This window comes from Anoplopoma fimbria, chromosome 12 (genome assembly GCF_027596085.1).
Source record: "Anoplopoma fimbria isolate UVic2021 breed Golden Eagle Sablefish chromosome 12, Afim_UVic_2022, whole genome shotgun sequence".
Taxonomy (NCBI): Eukaryota; Metazoa; Chordata; class Actinopteri; order Perciformes; family Anoplopomatidae; genus Anoplopoma; species Anoplopoma fimbria.
In genome coordinates this window covers 8,517,948-8,532,780 of record NC_072460.1, presented here as the reverse complement: position 1 = coordinate 8,532,780, position 14,833 = coordinate 8,517,948, and the positions used below count along the sequence as shown (strand labels likewise).

The following is a 14,833-nucleotide window of genomic DNA, read 5'->3' as shown; positions in this document are numbered from 1 at the left end:
TTAAGAAACCGTTTTATCGTGACAACAAACCTTTTGAATACAGCTCAGAAAAATAGAATATACAAAGAATGTCGGTGTTTCAATAAACATTTGTTGAATGAATGGGATGTTACACAGGAATGCAGTAAATAAAGAAATCTAACGGTGAATATATTATGTAAATGTAAGAGGGATACTGACTTCAGTAGGTTCATTAATGATACAGTACATATACAAAGGCTACAATATTCAGTATGACTTTCTCACTCTAGATTCAGTTAATATGAAGCCCATTTACTCCAGAAAAATACATTCATTGATTGAAAATAATAATGATAAAACAAAAACAATTTACATATTAAAGTAAATAATGAACTCATTTGGTTAAAAAAAAATGTGTCAGCAGGAGTTTAAACCCTACAGGTTTGTTCTGCTGCAGCCTCTCTACACTTCATTTACTCACTCACTTTATTTTAAATGCCTATGTGATGCCATTTTTGTCAGCATGGCAAGTGCTGCAAACAGACTTCCTACAGACTGAGCCCATATTAACCAGTGATGTCAGTCAGGCCATCCATCTTTATTACAGTCTGTATGAGTAGTTTTAATGTAACAACCCTAATATTAGTTTATGGGATATTTGAAACACAAAAGTAGTGTCCTATAAGTGAACCAGGTAACTTTGCTGCACGCCAGAGTGTGAATGTTCAGCAGCTATCAAAGGTCGGGGTCGTCCCCCCTGAGGGTGTTGAACTCTTCGGGGGCCGAGTACTTGTCAGCACCCTGACTGGCTGACTGGCGGAATCCCGCTGCAATCTCATCGAAGGTAAGGCCCTTAGTCTCTGGAACCTTAAAGTAGGTGAAGGTGAAGAAGCCGAGCAGCAGGACGGTGAAGATTATGAAGACGTATGGGCCACAGAGTTGCTGCGGGACATCAAAGGCAAAACATCATTTCTTTGGAATTATGGGCACAAGCTATAGTTAGCATACAGCAGTCAACAATGACATTTATGGACTGAAGATTAATTTAATATGACAATATCATTTGAATAAAAGCTGTCTTACCTCAACATACGGGAAACACATCCCCACTAAGAAGTTGGCTGACCAATTGGAGCAACCAGCGACTGCAAAGGCAGCAGGCCGGGGCCCCTGGCTGAAGAGCTCCGCCACAATGAACCAGGGGATGGGGCCAGGGCCAATTTCAAAAAAGGCTACAAAACTGAAAATGGCCACAATGCTGATATAGGACATCCATTTGAGCTGGTCCTGAGGAACACAGAACCCCACACAGTCCATCACTCACTTTATTTAAAAAGCCTTAATGGATTTAGTCAAGATGGTCTCCAACACTTACCAACAGCGCCATGGCAATGGTTAGAAAAACTGCTGAGACAGCCATTCCCATCAAACCAGTGAGATGAAGGGGTCTCCTGCCCACACGTTCCACCACAAACAACTGCACAGAAGGGGTGAATGTATCTTATTACTGCCTCTAGGTAAGACGTCCTGGAGGGAAACATGTGAGGCAGTTTTGGTTTGGAGGTCATAACTTACAGAAACCACAGTGAAGGCAGTGTTGACCACTCCTGCACCAATGGTTGCATAGACGGGCTGGGACACACCTGCCCTCTCAAAGATCCTGGTCGAGTAGTAAAACACCTGAACACGATGACATAACACATGAACAGTTACTCTACATTTGCTACACAGTCCTTGTCCCTATGCTCCTCAGCTCCTTCTAGCCTACGGATTAACACGTCCTGCTCTGGATGCTGAGGTGTCCTCCCAGCTGAACACGTGTAGAATACTTCTGCAGGGGGGTGTCCACGAGGCCTTTCTATCAGATGCTTTAACCACCTCACTGGCTCTTTTTGTATGAATGATGGTTCTACTCCAAGCTCCTCTCCTTACCTCTGAGAGCGAGCCCGGACTCCCTGCAGAGAAAACTCATTTTGGCCGCTTGTATGCACCATCTCCTTTATTCAGTGGTTAGCCAAAGTCCTGACCGTAATCGAGAGCTTCACTCTCAGCCTCAGCTCCCTCGTCACCATGACAGTTGGTACAGAGCCTCCATAACTGATGACAAGGCTCCAGTCCGTATTCATTTGTTATTTATTTCATTGTTTTTATCTGTGCTTTTATTGTTTTCATCATGCGTGTTTTTATCATGTGTAATCTGTACAGCACTTTGTGTTGCCTTTGGGTATGAAATGTGCGATATAAACAAACATGCCTTGCCTTGTCTTGTGTACACCTCCTTTTGGGCTTTGTATCACAAATCCTTTTTTGATATTTCATAGATTTGTAGAGTATTTTACATATGCAAAATACCATCAGTGTATCTACAAGATATGTGTACTCCCATCAATGGATCCATACACAGCAGCAGGCAGAACATACTGTCTGAGTCCAAATGAGATGAGCTAAGCATCATCAGAATCAAAAGTAAAGATCTTCACTTTGCACTACACATCTTTGCTGACCTAGGCTTTCTTATTATGTCATTTCATTTTCCTTTTCTGTATTTCAGTTATGTGATGATAAAGAAATGGGAAATGAGAAGCAATATTTTAGGTGAGCCTGAAAATCATAGGCAACATTAAAGGAACAGTGGGTGGCATTTAGGAGGGTCTCGTTTATATCTACATGCGGCGTGAGTCCTCTTCACGGAGCAGGAGCCATGTTTCTACAGAGACCCTTTGCGGTTTTACTATTTCGCCATGGTCACTGTAGTTCTCCAACGCGCTTGGCACACAGGAGAAGTTGCAGTTGGTTGCAACCTGCTACATCACCACGAGATGTCACCAGATCCTACACACTGCACCTTTAAGGAATCATGTGTTGGACTGAAATTACCATATCATACTCAGAAGTCTGCTGATGCTCAAGGGAACATGAGATCTTCAGAAGATGTAAAGAAGTGTCTCTCTATAACATATCAAAACATATAGTTTTTTGCTTATTTTTGCTTGAGATTTAAGGACCAATAATCTACTTATTTGTATTAGTACCTTGTTCGTTAGCTTTCTGATTATAAAGGACCAATAGTGTTACTTTATTTATGAACAAGATATATGTGTCTATAGGAGAGCTGGTCGTCCAATATGAGACCTAACAAATATATTCTTCCTAGTGATGGAATAAAGTCACCAACTTGTCCCTCATTAGATCATAGTTTTTGGCAGACCTCATCGGCTCCTCTTTGCTCCTTTGACTTACAGCGTTGATTCCAGACAGCTGCTGTGAGAGCTGCATCATGATGGCCACGAAGATAGGCTGACGGTACATGGGGGAGCGGAACAGCTCAGGGATGGTCACCGTCTTCTCCCTCATCATCTTCTGGCTCTCTTCCTTCATCTCCTGCATGTCCTCAGTCACCTCGTCAGTGCCCCTCAGCTTCACCAAGACTGGAAGACAGCGGCTCAGGTTACATGTAAGTCAGCCTGCAGAGTGATTCCTAAAGCAGCCACACACTGAAGGAGCAGGGTGTGCTTGGAAGGATATGTGTGGTCTACAGATGAGGTATTATCAACATTTCCTTGTGACAGCCAAGCTCATTTCACTACAGTAACAGTAACAGCATGGAGATGTGTGCATCTGTGTGTGTGTGTGTGTGTGTGTGTGTGTGTGTGTGTGTGTGTGTGTGTGTGTGTGTGTGTGTGTGTGTGTGTGTGTGTGTGTGTGTGTGTGTGTGTGTGTGTGTGTGTGTGTGTGCCTCACTGCTGCGGGCTTTGCTCTCCTCGTTGCAGTTGATGAGCAGGTATCGGGGGCTCTCAGGGCAGAGGGGCAGCAGGACACACTGCAGCACAGCCGGCAGCAGAGTGAAAGCCAGCAGGAGGGGCCACAGGGAGGCGTTCCCCAGGAGGGCTTCAGTCCCAAAGATCTGCACAGCACAACACTCTGCTTACACATACTCTATATTAGTACATTGAAAATGACCATAACACTAATGTATTTCATGATTTATATATCAATGACATTGTGTTTCAATGCACACAAATATATGTAACAGATGTGTTAAAAAAATTCATTGTTTCAAACAAATATATGTAAAAGTTTTCATCAAAAACACATTTGGAAATTGTAACATTGATACACTCTTGAAATGACTCGTGTGAACCTCACTGCATTTGTATGTGTGTGTGTGTGTGTGTGTGTGTGTGTGTGTGTGTGTGTGTGTGTGTGTGTGTGTGTGTGTGTGTGTGTGTGTGTGTGTGTGTGTGTGTGTGTGTGTGTGTGTGTGTGTGTGTGTGTGTGTGTGTGTGTGTTTTCTCTTCAAGACTCTCATGGCATGATGAGGAACTTTTGGAGATCGGAGGGGAAGACTTAATGTGATCACACATAGGTAACGTCTGCTCCGAGGTCAACCTCAACCTGCTGTCTGGTAGCTGCTCTGCTATTAGAGTGGAGGTGGAACACCAACACCCCCTTGATGAAATGACGTTAGCTCAGTTAGTTAGAGAGGTGGGACTCACATGTTGAGACTGCTGTGCGTGGATTAACACGACTCTGACTATCAGCATTATCTCATTGGCACGATGACAATGTGTTGGCTCGGCCCTGCTCACATTAACACCTTAATCCCATCATGACGGATTATTGTGTGCAAGTCAACATCTAGTCAACATCCCTAAATTTTCCAAGATGCTAAGTACTGTATTGTTGGGAACTCAGCTGCAGAGAAGCCAGTCTTCATGTCTTTAACAGACTTAGATTAGAGACAGGCTAACTCAAAATGTCCTTGTTTTCAATTGTGTCAGTTCAACAACAGTCATGTCAAAGTCATCATTGTGCTGAAAACACTTTCTCTCTTTCACATTGGTGGTTCATGATATATACAATATTTAGAAGATATTTCTTCTCCCCCTCAATGTTTTTTATCCAAACTTTATTTCTCCTGTCTGCAATGATTCAAGGCTTGGCCATTCTTTGAATACCGGCTATAGTATCCTGAACATTCATATTTGAAGGCATTGGCATTTGTCATGCCCCCAGTGTGTAAAGGCCTTAAAGCTACTGAAGATGGGAAATCAAGAGGCCAATTATAGTTCAGGAGCTGCAGTAAGGATCTCACCTGTGCCATGAGAATGCCGATCACTACACCAAGCTGATGCAGAGTTCCTAATGCTCCGCGAAGAGATGTGGGTGAGATTTCCTCAACATACATGGGCACAAAGCCAGTGCTGAGGCCGGAGTAGAGACCCACTATGAAACGTCCAATGATGAGCATCTCAAAGGAACTGGCCATCTTGGAGAAGCCCATAAACGCAGCAGCAATAAAGGCGAGCACGTTGGCCAAGAGCATGGAGTTCTTCCTTTAGAGATAAACATTGTTTGTCGTTTAAAAGGGAAGATGGGAATAATAATGTTGTTGGTCGTGGGAAGAGTCGTACCTGCCGAAGCGGTTGACGAAGAGGCCGACAGAGAAGGAGCCGAACATTCCTCCCACAGAGAAGATGGCCACAGAGAGCGACCACAGACCTGTTAAAGTGCTCTGAGAGATGGGCTCTGAAAACCTGCTGCTCCACGTCTCATTGTAGAAGGTCTCAATGATCTAAAACATAAAACAACACACATTCGGACTCAATCTGTCAGACGAATAAAGAGAGATTAAACCTGCTTGTCTCAACTTTTTGTTACATGGCTCTCAACAATGTCACTTGGTCCTTCAGGGATCCCCTGACTTTTCCTTGAGCGTCATGTCACAAGAACTATGGGATGGATTGCTGTGACATTTGGTTCAGACATTTACATCCAAAGACGATGAACCCTTCTAACTTTGGTGATCCTTTTACTTTTCCTCCAGCTCAATCTACAGGTCTCATACTTTGCTTGAGTAAAAGACTTAATGATATCATAGCGCTTATTTGCTTATGCTTTCAAAACTAAGATGGTATATAATATACCTGCTAAAAACTGGCATGTAAACATTGTCATTGTGAGCATGTTAGCATAGCATTACGCTCAAAGCTCCACTGTGCCAAAGTACAGACTCACAAAGCCACTAATATTTGCTGTAGACTCTTAGTCTTGTTGCTTTTCCAGACCGAGGATATACAGATACAGATTGCCTGTTAATACAAGATGTCAGTGGGGGTCTTACATGCTGCGTCATCCCCACCTTCACTTCTGAACTCTCACATCCCCCTAGCTAGTGTGGTAGATAAGGGAGCTAGAAGATTCCTTTCCTATAAAACAACACGCTAATGAATCACATGGGAGCAACCTTTTTCTGACCCAGAAGCTAAACCCATTTCCCCACTTTAATAGTTATGTCTTACTTTAATACTGATGCATAGTTCAACTGTTCTAAGAGTCAATGTGCATTGTAGCATACATTAGTAACCATAACATAATGACAGCATACATATTATTCACAATAAAATGTCCCAGTAAGAAAATAGGACATTTAGTTGAGGAACATCTATCCACTGTGCATCATTATATTTTGTTTGTGATTTTCTCCCATTGGGTCATTTCACATTATTGTCATAATAACCTTAAGGGGTCACATGAGCTTAGGCTGCAGTCCACCTGCAAGCATGAGATCTTTAACTTGCCTGGTAACCTTGAACTCCTTAATCCTTAATGCCTGCACCAAACGTGTGCATTATCTCATTAACCTGTTCCCTGTCATTTTAGATATCTGTCAAACCACCTTCAGAGGCAGCTGACCGACTGAAAAGCTTTTCATCTACCTTAAGACATAGGTAAGCCCTGTTTCCCCCTGTGTGTGAACTGGACTGCATAAATAAAGTGTGCAATTTCCTTGCCTAATTAAAAAAGTTTCTGTGGAACCAAACTAAAGAAAAAAAATCCAGGTTTTAGATGGATCTTTTCAGACAATGGTGAATTAAATAGAGACGGGTCTGATTGCAGCCGTGGCGGGGTGCTCACGAAGACTGTCCTGTTCGAGTCAGTCAAATCAGTGGATAAGCATGTAATGTAAAGCTAAGCTTGATGAATCAGTTTCCCTTTTGTCAAAGTAGTCTTCCAGCGAGGGATGAGTGAACAGTGGCGTAAAAACTAACAGCCAGAGCCAGCTGTGCAAAGAGAAAGTAGAGAAGAAGAAAAAAAGTGGCTGTTCTTTAACCCCTCGAGCCAATCAAAGTGGCCGTGGCTGCAATCAGACTCTACTGGAATAAATCAGTCCTCTAAATAAATCTTGTGATGGTGAAGGCAGTAAACGCACCACTTGGATTCAGCTTTTACCAAAAGTTCTTGAGTATCGTGAGTGCATATGATATTTATTGGCGCCCCCACTCTCTATCATTATTCTTACACATTTCTTTATATTCTTTATTTATTCTTTTATCTTCTATTTCTATATATATATTTCTTGTCCTTTTTTCCTACTTCTATCTCACTCATCCCTCACACAAATAGTGCAAATACTCACATTCTGAGGAGCGTTGATGACACCAGTGTTGTAGCCAAACTGGAGAGAACCAATCACAGCTGTCCCCACAGCCATCATCAGCTGGGGTGTCACCTGTTGTTATGACACAGAAACACAGACAGAGGTCTGCATTTAACAAGGCAACTCGCACACATGGTAAAGGTCTCAAAGTTTACATGCTTCTGTTTAAACAAGACAGTTTCACTTTCTTACAGTTAAGGTATGCAGAAGACACCCCACAGCAACTTGACAGGCTTGCTTTGAAAAATGATAAATGCTTTAAAGCCACACTGTTTCTGTTCTATCTACTGTTCTTCAAATCAAAATGAAGACAGCCGAGACCTAAAATGATACGTTTTTAAGATGTGTTCCATTCATGCTAACATTAGGTTTTAGCAGTCGGCGAATTGTGTCATAACTCTCCACCACAGTTCTACTTTTGGAACAAAAATGAGATTTCATTCAATGTCAGCCGTTGATGGTGGAGCATAAACCCGAGCTTCAATTAGTTGTTAGATGAAAAATAGACTTGTACTTGTATAGCGCTTTTCTAGTTTTCAACAAACAAAGCACTGTATAGTTGCGATGAACTTGCTACAAACCTCACTACAAAACTACTAGTACATTGTGGCCCTTCCCGTGCAGACAGTTCAGTATCAAAGACAGCACTCAGAGTAGTTTGGGACCCGCTGCCCTATATGTTAGCAACCACCAGCAGTAAATCTACAACTAAGCTCAAATGATCAATTAGACCCATGCTGAGTGGATTGGATCGATAGAGAGGTTAAAGCAGGTGAAGGCTACACAGTTAGCCGTGTGGCTGTACTGGACAAAATGGTGATCAGTGTTCTGTTAGACTGTTGGAGAGAAGAATGAACACACGCACACAGATACTTTCTCCAAATTCAACACTACACACCAAAGCACGCTAAGCAGGTTTTGTGATTTATTCACACTGTACAGACACAAAGTTCAGACCAAACAGAAGATTGTTTTACTTAAAAGAGCAGTAGTACAATTTAAGAAACTACTAAGTCCAATTTTGAGGTACTCCATGTCCGGATTTCCATCTTGTGCGAGCATACTCTATACTTCTACTTTACTACATTTCAGTGGGAAATATTTTACGTTTTAATCCTCTACATGTATTTGAGATATATATCTACCAGGTCACTTGTTATAACATTGAATTACACAAATGTAAATAAAGTAGGCTGCTCCTCTTGATACTTTCTGATATTAAAGTATCAGTAAGAACTAATTTAACCATATAACACTGATGGTTGCCATTCTGCTGCATTATAAGTACTTTTACCTCTGATGGCTTACTTTAATGGTGCTAAATTTGTGAATTTGTGAATAAAGTCCCTCTGTGTTGTCGTCCAAGCACTGTTCGGCTCAGCCTTTGCTATGATGAGAGCGATGTGGTAGGGCATTTTTCTGATAATACTTTTTTAAGAAGTACATTTTCAAATGGGCTTTGTAATGCAGTACTTTTATACTAAGATACTGCTGCTTTTAAATAAGTAATACTTATGATTGTTGTTTTTTTTACATCACCACTGCAAAAGGATGTAGACTTAAAACGTTTCATTTTTCAGTGTGCAGTTGGTGGTCACTATTGTCCCACAATGCCCTGCCCGCAGAAAGGAAATGAAACTGCTGCCCACAGCTGCAAAAGGCTAACTGCAGGTGGAGGTGCGACAAAGCAGAAATATGTTTTTTACAAAATGACTCAGGTGTGAACTTTACTGCATTTGTTTATCTCTGTGTGTGTGTGTGTGTGTGTGTGTGTGTGTGTGTGTGTGTGTGTGTGTGTGTGTGTGTGTGTGTGTGTGTGTGTGTGTGTGTGTGTGTGTGTTCTGGAGTGGGATATCTTCAGATATTGTTATCAGAGCTTCCTTTTCCCTCACTATGACTTTATATATACTATACTGGGGTTGCTGTTACCTGACACAAGAAAGTGTCGGTCCACCATTACCAGCAGAATATCCATGCCTCTCTTTACATGTAGTTCTAACATTGTCATGAAGCCCACTGTTGACGCAGCAGTTACCTGGCCGCTGCACTCCATCCCGGACGCTTGGATCACTCACAAAGTCCACACAGGTCCGTATATCCTACTTTCTACTAAACCAAGTCTTCATAGTGTCTGTCTGCAGTATCATGTAGTCCAACATCGATGTAAACAAATCTTTGTCAGTTGTGCCTCCATTCACCTGCTGCCGTAAGCAGCTTAATGACGTCAGCACTAAGTGGATCTTAATGAGCCGCCGTGCCTCCAGAGGAGTAGGAGAACCACTGCGCTGATTGGCTGAGAGAGAGAGGAGGAAAGCAGAGCGAGATAAACAGATGTATAATCAGATTTCCCTACAATATTTTGGAAGGACAAAAAAAAAAAAGACCTCTACCAATACTTGAGCAAACTTCTTATACAACGTTTGCGTTATCTCTATAGTGGAAAGACGCACAGCGCGGGACAGACGCAGAGATGGAGAGAAATGCGCTGCTGGTGTGATCAGGGGCGCCGAAAAGGGGGGGTAAAGGAGACGGATTCTAGGGGCCCATGATGGAGGGGGGCCCAGAGAGGCCCCTAATGATGATGAAATTATAATACAGAAAAAATAATGACACTAAGTTATTAACTAACATATAATCACACATGTTTTATTTTCCATGTCCTGGTAACAATTCCAAATAAATGACTCAAAATGAATTCCATTGTATTCAGAGTGCTCAGTTCTTCCCCTACTGTACATGTCAACTGTCATGCTGTTCTTCTTTCACAAATATGGTAATGATAGTCAAAAATACCATTAAAATGCATAATTGTATGTAAAATAGCATCAAAAAATGTTGCCGCTGTGTTGGGGGCCCTGTAAAGATTCTTTTCATGGGGCCCAAAATCCCTAGCGGCGCCCCTGGGTGTGATCATCACAGCTGTGAGGCCCACCGTCTCTCTCTCTCTCTGAATGACTGAACCACGCTTGAAACGGACAGCCATCAATAAGAAGCTATCTGTGGTGGTGGTGGTGGTGGTGGTGAGGAGGCTGGCGCAGGCAGAGAGTGGCGCACCGCGGCGCAGAGCTGTGCGCAGGACAGCACATCCAATCTGCGCACAGCGATGGTACACACAAACACTACATGCAAACTAAAATCCCACTTGTGATATTTTGCACAGTATTTGAAGATCTTATCTAAACTATTGGGGCTCCTTTGTGCCATTATTTCATGCTATTTCTTGTAATCAATCGGATTTCTACAACCGATGAAGATATCTCGGGGTCAGCTGAGTGTCCGCAGCAGACAGCCCTCCCTCTCCTCTGAGCTCAGGAATGTTATGGTGGGACAGTAATAATGAAATATTGAGCGGAATATGATTTCAGATTTGACTTGGATTATATCCTTAACAGCTGTAAGGTGCTTATTATGGCTCACAAGCACAAATAACACTGATGGCTTGAATGTTTATGATCAAGTGGATCTTTAGCCTGTACTTTATCAGAGGTGGTGAAGTTTTCATTTGTGTGGACAATAAGACACAAAGCAGTGATCTTTATGCCTTAGTAAAAGTGTTTTCTGTTATTTGGGGTTTAATAGGGTATGGTCTATTTTTTTTTTTCTTGAAATATTCTGACTTTATTCTTGTAATATTACAATGTTTTTCTCAAAAGATATTTAAACTATTTCCTGACTGTGTATGTTTTGAATGTGAAGAAAGTTTTGAACATGAGAATGCATCTTGCTGAAAGTCATATGAACTATTCAATTCTAGAGGATTATAAATGAAGTAAAATACATTTCATTTATTATTGAGGTGAATAACTGCCACTGAATTTAGTTTTTTATTTTACATTAATAGAGACTTTCCATCATGAATTGTGCAGACAAATGCATCAGAATGCAAGAAATTAAGTGTTTGATCTCCAAACCTTGTATACGCCCTGTTTCCTAACTGTTTGTTTAGATATTGCTCTGTGTTGATGAGGTTCACGTTGTGTTTACTCTTTAGGAGGACACTTACTATTGGTCGCTGTCTATTGACTGGGGTCCTGAATTAATGTTGCCATATAGGGGCTGCACAGTGGTGTATGGCCAGCGAGAAGGGTCCAGGTTCGATCACGGGCTGGACGGCCCTTAAGTGTGGAGTTTGCATGTTCTACCCGTGTCGCTGTATGTTAGCTCCGGTTCTCCGGCTGTCTCCCAAAGTGCAAAAATATGCAGCTGTTAATAAGGTTAGTTAATTCATCAATTAATTAATTAGGTTAATTGATGACTCTAAATTGCCATAGGTGTGAATGTGAGTGTGAATGGTTGTCTGTGTCTATGTGTTAGCCCTGTGACAGTCTGGAGACCTGTCCAGGTGAACCCTGCCTTCACCCAATGACAGCTAGGATCAAAAATCAAAAATGGTGAAAATCAACCAGGGCTCCTCTGGATACTACACTTGATACTAGGATACTACGTGTCATAAGTGGGTGGTTATTTTGCTGAAACACAACTTTATTAAGCAATATGTTCCATGTCAACAACTAAAATAAATCAATGCTTAAAACTAAATGTTGTCACAAAGACCCACCAAAAGACAAGCCCACTAAATTAGCCAAAACAAATTCTTAAACATATTTGCAATTAAGCAAATTATATTATATTCCTTTATTGATCCCCATGGGGAATTCAAGTGTTGCAGCAGCTCAACTACACAGACACAGACAATAAATACACATACTATACAACTACACAGACACATACTATACAACTACACAGACACATACTATACAACTACACAGAAAAAATACAAAAGTAGCAAAGCTGGTAGAGAGCTGCTGCGACAGGCTGCCGACCTCTGGCGCCATTTTAGTAACAAATTAACAGAAATGAGTGTGTGTGTAGGAGTCCCTCATGTTGCACCAGGTGAGAGGCTGTTGGTTTCCTGCTAATCTTCTGAGCACGGCAGCTATAAATACATCCACTCAGTAGAGACTTTCTCTCTGATGTCAACATGCTTGACATGTGACCTGATGCTGACATATTAACACAAGTTATTCAAGCATGGTGTCTTTATCATCATAACAGCATAATCTTGCTGTTATGTTGTTCATTCTGTACACATGACATCTATTGCATTCTGTCCATCCTGGGAGAAGGATCCCTCCTCTGTCGCTCTCCCATAGTTTTAATCCTTTTTTTCTCCCTGTTAAAGGTTTTTTTTAGGGGAGTTTTTGTACACATGCGACATCCTGTACACATCCTCTGTCCCGGAACCCCCGATGTGAGGGTGCTTTTGTTGGTCAGTTGGTCCACTACTTTGGTCAAGACGCAAATATCTCAATAACTATAGACATCTATTTTTCTACAGACATTTATGGTCCTGAGAGCAGGAATCCTTGTAGCTTTGACAAACCCCTGGCATTTCCTCTAACACCACCACGAGGTAACAAATGGGGCTTAAAGAGAGCTACTACATGGATTGCCAGAAGGGCATAAGACAACTTTTCAGTCTAGAAAATCCTTCAGTGTCGTGCTTTACTCTTCTTTTAATAAAGACATTCTCTCCAGTTCTAATAGAACGGATGATTTTTCAGCGTCTATTCTAACCTCTTTAGGAGCCGCCATTGTTGTTTAGAACAAACGGTCTCCTCTTGGTGTCTCTGTTAGTGCTGGAACTACAGAGAATGATCAGCTGAATCTGCAGCTCCCCTCCTAGAGAGTTTATCTATCCAGCCCACTACATTCCTGTTCTGGTTCACTCTCATCACTCACATAGCTAATACCATATCAGCTGACCTGAGGGCGGCACTATAACGTCAACAGCAAACCAGCAAAGTGAGCAGCTGAGAACAATCTTTCTTACACTTAGTGGAAATGATGACGTCGATCGTGCTGACATCTACAAAAAGAATGAAAACTTTGAACTCTTCTATGATTTGTTTATGCAACTCATATTCAGTCTCTTTTTTTTAAGTCTTGAGATTAATAAATTATTTGTGAAAAGAAAGTCTGATTATTGAATTAAATGCTGCAAAAACAAAAAAGGTGAGAATGAATATTTTGTTTAATCCAAGAACTTTTGTTTGTTTCAAGTGTCAGTCATGTGACAGTCCACCCATGTTTCACATAAGGGTCACTTTACTGTCGTGAGAAATATTACTCAACCTGTGAAAGAAGTTGTAGAATGGGTCTGTCCCAGTACACACAAGTGCAGCCTTGACCACTTGTGTGCATCAATATGCGTTTATTTTATTGTCCATTGATTTAAACTTTAATACGGCATAATCTGCATGGACTTGATCCTACTTATTTGTTCATTATGTGGAAATTATATGAAACCAACAAAACATTTGAGCTCAATTCAGCATTTTGTGTTGAACCACAGGATGTCCTTATCTATGAACGTCTGTCCGTCGATCGGGGAGAGGGATCCCTCCTCTGGTGCTCTCACATTCTTTCTCTGTTAAAGGTTTTTGGAGGATCTGAATTGAGCGTCTAAGGACAGAAGGTGTTGTACAGGTTGTAATTCTCCCTTATACAAATACTGTGTTTTGTTATCTTGGTTACTTATATAAAATAAATAAAAATGGACTTGACTTCCTAGAGTGTCTCAGTGAGCCTTGATACATCTCCACGTGACTATGTTAATAACAGCCACTTGGGCATTGAGGTAGTTAAATCACACAGGAGGAACCATTGTCACAAATACTACAAGTGTGAGTGTTGGGATGGTCTTCTGTGTTGTTTCTAAAGTGTGAGGGATAGCACATTTAGAACAGAAAGAGTGTTACAAACTGGACATGTGGTGTTTACCACGCAGGGAGGGTTGAATAAAACACACTAAGGACTTGCATTATGGGAAATGAAGGATTCAGGGTTTTTTGGAGATTTTTTGGAGATTGAAAGTCTCTGCCTCTTTAATTTTGATCCGCCTCATCTTATAGAAGAGGTATACTCAATCCCTTTCCAAGTTTGTAAGAGGCTTTAGTTTAGATTAATCTCACCCCAGAGGTACATTCAAACTGCTAAACACCACTGAAATGTACTGATTCAACAGTATAATAATATTCCATTAAAGTCCTGCATTGAACATTTCACTGTTATACACGGTTAGAAGTACTTTCTGCACTTGTAAAATTGCTAGTGTTTATTATTTATGTACTTAGTTGCTTATCTTTATCCAACTGCAGTCGGAAAATCATCCCTCATGTTTATGTATTCTGTAAATAGAATGGTGGATTGAGGATTATTGTTAGAGAAGCCAAACCTCCACACACACTCAGCTGAAAGTGTGCTCCTGTGCGGAAACAATACACCAAAATAACCTCCAGGAAATGTGTGTGTCCTGGACCATCTGTTGTTTAAAGCAGCTCAGCTCACCTCAGACCCTTCATGGGAATGCTGGTTTGTATATTCACCTTCCATATTGATCTTATGGAGCTAGCTTTGTCCAGTTTGCTT

The 14,833-nt window shown here is 41.4% G+C and overlaps 1 protein-coding gene across 1 annotated transcript; it reads right to left on the bottom strand.

The window, feature by feature from the left end:
* Window positions 1-470: 470 nt before the first annotated feature.
* LOC129099335 (solute carrier family 2, facilitated glucose transporter member 1-like) lies at window positions 471-13,632 on the bottom strand. The gene is made up of 10 exons (XM_054608536.1): window positions 13,615-13,632; window positions 7,382-7,474; window positions 5,376-5,536; window positions 5,057-5,297; window positions 3,703-3,865; window positions 3,202-3,389; window positions 1,537-1,641; window positions 1,337-1,438; window positions 1,045-1,248; window positions 471-903 (listed from the first exon to the last, which is right to left on the bottom strand). The coding sequence occupies exons 1-10, from the start codon at window positions 13,630-13,632 to the stop codon at window positions 697-699; spliced, it is 1,482 nt and encodes a 493-aa protein (XP_054464511.1). The 3' UTR covers window positions 471-696.
* Window positions 13,633-14,833: the final 1,201 nt, after the last annotated feature.

What these genes read in the sequence shown, in the direction of transcription:
- LOC129099335 (XM_054608536.1), bottom strand. An exon ending in GGAGAGCAAAGCCCGCAGCA is followed by an intron (nt 3,390 to 3,702) that starts GTGAGGCACACA and finishes GCTGTCTTCCAG; the next exon opens with TCTTGGTGAAGCTGAGGGGC. An exon ending in CTGCCTTCACTGTGGTTTCT is followed by an intron (nt 1,439 to 1,536) that starts GTAAGTTATGAC and finishes CCTTCTGTGCAG; the next exon opens with TTGTTTGTGGTGGAACGTGT.